The 4,237-nt window shown below is 41.3% G+C and overlaps 1 protein-coding gene across 1 annotated transcript in view; it reads right to left on the minus strand.

Moving 5' to 3' along the window:
* Window positions 1–2,097: 2,097 nt before the first annotated feature.
* nmbr (neuromedin B receptor) overlaps window positions 2,098–4,237 on the minus strand; it is a 48,420-nt gene continuing 46,280 nt past the window's right edge. Inside the window, exon 5 of the mRNA XM_022737875.1 lies at window positions 2,098–2,260. Coding sequence (XP_022593596.1) covers window positions 2,098–2,260 — 163 coding nt within the window. The remainder of the gene's footprint in view (window positions 2,261–4,237) is intronic.

A 4,237-nucleotide genomic window follows, 5' to 3' on the forward strand; every position in this document is an offset into this window, starting at 1 on the left:
CGCACACGTCATCACCTGTCGGGTCATGCAAAGCAGCAACATAAAGTGTAGACACTTATCATTTGCACGGCTCTGTTAGTCTGTGCATCCACCAGGAACCTCTACTGAGACTTTGAAGGAGTCCCTGGCACTCGGACCCCCAGAAGCCAGAGCAGTGGTGACCATCTTGAGTGATGGAGAACTAAGAAGTCAGATTATACCCATACATGACATACAAGTGATTTTGCTTTGGTTGAGAGTATTATGGAATGTGTCAAGAAATTAGTTTTGTTGTGACTGACAGACAAAGCTGGTTAGGGTCAGTAAATGTAAAACATAAGAGGGTCTGTGGATAGCTCTTTTTGGGAGACTTCCTTGGAAATATTTAAAAACTATTTGTAAATTATGGAGCTATAAAGTAGTTTTACCTTAATTTGCTGTCGGTTCTGTTTGCTGTTGACATAATGTTCCATCTGTTTCACATTAAAAGCCCTCCACAGGCCCAGGGAAGATAATCCTTTCCCTCCTATTCCCTGAAAAGGTTCTGCTATTAAAGCTCTACAGGAAGTGTGGAGAGTCACTAACACCTACTTAATAGTGTGAAAGAATGTCAAAGCAATTAATGCATTTCTGTTACCCAGAATTTACTTGGGACTGGTCATTACTGGGCTGGGCCACCCTGTGAAGGAAACTCATCTCAGCCACTTGTATCAGTGATCTCATTCTTCTGTCTACTCCCCAAACTCCATTACCACATGCACCTTGGGAGCTTTGACTTCCTTTTTGGAGGTTGCCTGTCAAACTAATGTTCTTAGCCTCTATCACGAACAAGATACTCAAGATACTTGAGCATTTTCAGTTGGAGCAGTGACTCCCTTCCACAGTTTTCCAGCACAGACCCTTGGCCTCAGACTTAGAAGTGCTGACTCTGGGCTACTTACTGGTCTAGTGTGTGCTGGACCACATTGTCTACAAAAAGCAAAGATACAATCCTGAGTCAATCATGCCAATACTCTCTCATTACCTTGGCTAAACATTGAGAATATGCTCATGAGAATCAAAAACAAAATTGTTGAAAGGCACAACCCTGGCAGAACCCAGTGCCCAACTGTTGCACTGGTTTTTCAAGGACCAGAAGAGTGGTAGCAGTGGTCCCAGCACACCATATTCCTGTCACGGATCATAATGGTCATGTAGAATGCATGGGCAAACTCTTTTAACAAAGACTGTAGGTCTTGCTGGATGTTCTGTTTAGCAAAGGTACAGTGTTTAGGGCTGAATGGTACCCAGTGGATACAAAGAGTAACAGAGCCACAAACCAAACACTACTTAAGAGGTTTTCCTCTACCCAGGAGATATTTTGGTTTGCAAGGCTTCTGGTAGCGTTTTACTGCTGTACCTGTTTTCAGTTGATCTCCAAATCTCCATGATTGTAGCAGGAGTTCAGAGCGAGAGACAGAGAGAGAGAGAGAGAGCATCCTGTAACTGGAGAATCAAATGTTGGCCCAATGCTCCCAACCATCCATCAGAAGACTTGTTCATGTCTCAGTTACAGTGTCACCAAAAAGATGAAAATGGCTTTTTATATCAATCGATGATGAGCATTCCAGCAACTTAGCGCAGAGAAACAAGCTTTCACAGCTGACATGCGAGTGTGGTACCCATGCTACCAACAAGACCGTCCATCCTCTCAGTCTTGGATTTGCAGTTTGTTAAACCTTCCCTTGCAAGTTTTACCTCTCCCAACACATTAAGTAAGATGTCTGAATTTATCAAACATATCTTGATAAATCTGTTTGAGGAATCTGTAGAAGAGTGAAGCATTTTTTCAGTTTGATAGGATTTTTGCTTCCCTCTGATTTCTGACCTTGTATTTCCGAGAGGCACTTTTTGTTTGGTTGCCAAGTTTAAGGTGGAGATGATGAAGTCCGATGTGTCGGGAGCAACTGGTACAATCATCCACTTGGTACAAGGCCTGTAGAGTTTCCTCTACCTGTCCACACAGACTAAAATTTTGCACTGAAGTACCTCTCCTGGTCTTGCAGCTGCAGGAGTCCAAGTTCACAGACGTCCTGAGATGAGGTGAAGCTGTAAGTCCTTGACTCCGAGCCTCCCGCTTCACAGAGCCACCTCTTGTCTGTTGGAGCTACCATTGGCTGCTGGAGCAATGATGGCTGCGGTGGGCGTGGTCTTCTTGATGGAGGTGAGACGTATGTGGGAGGTGCTATGCAGGTAGCTGGCCTGGCGCTCAGGGCGGTGACCTCGACCACATCGCAGCTGACTGAGCAAGAAAAAGAAAAAGTAAAGTGAGACCATGAGACCTTGACAGAAAAACTAATGTTCTTCTCTAATTCCCAATAATTTTACTGAATCATGTAGTATTGTATCTATGTTGAGGTTCAAACAAAAGGGGGGAAAGAACATGATCTACTTCCATTCCTGTTTCCATTTTTTTATTCACTAATATTATTCATTTTTATTTCTGTTACCTGACATTTTAGACTTTAACATTTCTGTATTCAATCACAGATGGGCTTTTTGTAACAACAATTTGGTTCCGCAAATAATTGATATCTTGGAAGTGGCTATCACAAATGATACAGAATGATTTTAGATTGAACTGGACCAGAGTATTGGTCATGTTTCCTCTTTCCTTTGTTATAGGCCTAATACTGGCACAATAATTTAGCGCTACAAGCACCTGTGTTACATTGCCTATTCACTAAAGGTAAATGCAGATCTTCCAACCAATCAGAATCAAGACTTCTCAGGTGACATGGTGTAATTCAATATATTGCCAAACTAATTGAAAAAAACAGAAAAAAACACCAGTGCTAACTCTAGGGTTTTGTCCAAAGGTGTAATCCTAAAAAACAGAGAAATAAAGAATGTTTTCTCCCTTGGTAGAAAAAGTCTAAAGTTTTCTGTATTTAATGGAAATCCTCACACTTGGACCAATAACATAGTTCAATGAAACTTCCCTTTAAGTAAAAATAAACTAAATCTGACGACACGTAAATTACCGTGTGCTTCTGATGCCTCATTATAATTGCTTCCCTAAGGTGCATTTTATTTTTCTGACATATCCTCTGCTGCTTGTGCGGTGTCAGGATTTGCCTGCAAATCTGACCCAAATGAAAGTGCAAAGCCCGTCCCCAGGTTACTGTTTCTCACTCTGACAGTCACAGAGGGGATTGTGCCAGAGTTGGCATGAAGAGCTGAGGAGGGTTTCCATCCTGCCGGGGTAGAGTAATGAGAAGTTGCAGGATATTTAGTTGGAAGTGGGAGCACTCAGACGGAGACGAGACCATGATTGCTGTATTTTGCGGCGAGGTTATGAGTCCGTTCACAGTGAGAAATTAAGTATTTGTCACCTGGTTGTTTCCTGAATCTGAGTGCTCGGTGTCGTACAAATGTTCAGACTTCGGGAAAGTTTTGATTATTCTGTACAGAGAATAAAAAAACATCATCAGCGCCGTGCCAACCCTGAGCCAGCAGCCTGTCAGAGCAGAAGCCAAGTTTCATCTGTCTGCAGGCGTTTTGATTTGTATCCTCCCATCGTCTACGTCTTATTTATTTGCATTATATAAATCCAATCAATACAGACATAAAGAATTGTTCAAGCATTCATCCTCTACGTGTTTTCCATCTTTTTTATGGTGCGGGCAGTTAATCCCAGCAAAAATACAATGTCCTCGTTTCTGTCTCTCCTTCCTCTCTGTCAGACTGCATGCTGAAATGTGGAGGTGCAACATTTTGTTACTCAGCAGATGTAAATATTTTAGGTATTAAAACATGATCATCACTTTGAAAATGTGGGATTTTGTACAGATCTGAATATATGGTGAAATGCATAGGACCTCTGAATCTAACTTGGCAATCTCTTTTTTAAATGGGTGAAGTAATGTAAATATGTAATGATTAAGTCATTTTATGTTTTTTTGTGGGACATTTTAACATTGAAAAATGAAATGAACTTGTCAGTACTGTGGCGGACAAAACAGTTCTTTGGGAGCCTATCCAGAAAGCAGAACTTTCAAAACTAACTGTATGATCATTTGCTGAACATGGCCAGTGATGGGGTGTACATGTGTATTAATCCACTGCAGTGCCCAGGTGCTTCAGTAAATCACTGTGGAAAAAAAAAGAACAATATTTGTGAGGATTTCTAAGGTTTACATCTTCAGAAGAATTCAGAGCCACAGACAGTCAGTTTCTGGGAAGGGTTTTTAGATAATATGAAAAATACAGAATAAAT

This window comes from Seriola dumerili, unplaced genomic scaffold (assembly GCF_002260705.1).
Source record: "Seriola dumerili isolate Sdu_G_001 unplaced genomic scaffold, Sdu_1.0 BDQW01000025.1, whole genome shotgun sequence".
NCBI lineage: Eukaryota > Metazoa > Chordata > Actinopteri > Carangiformes > Carangidae > Seriola > Seriola dumerili.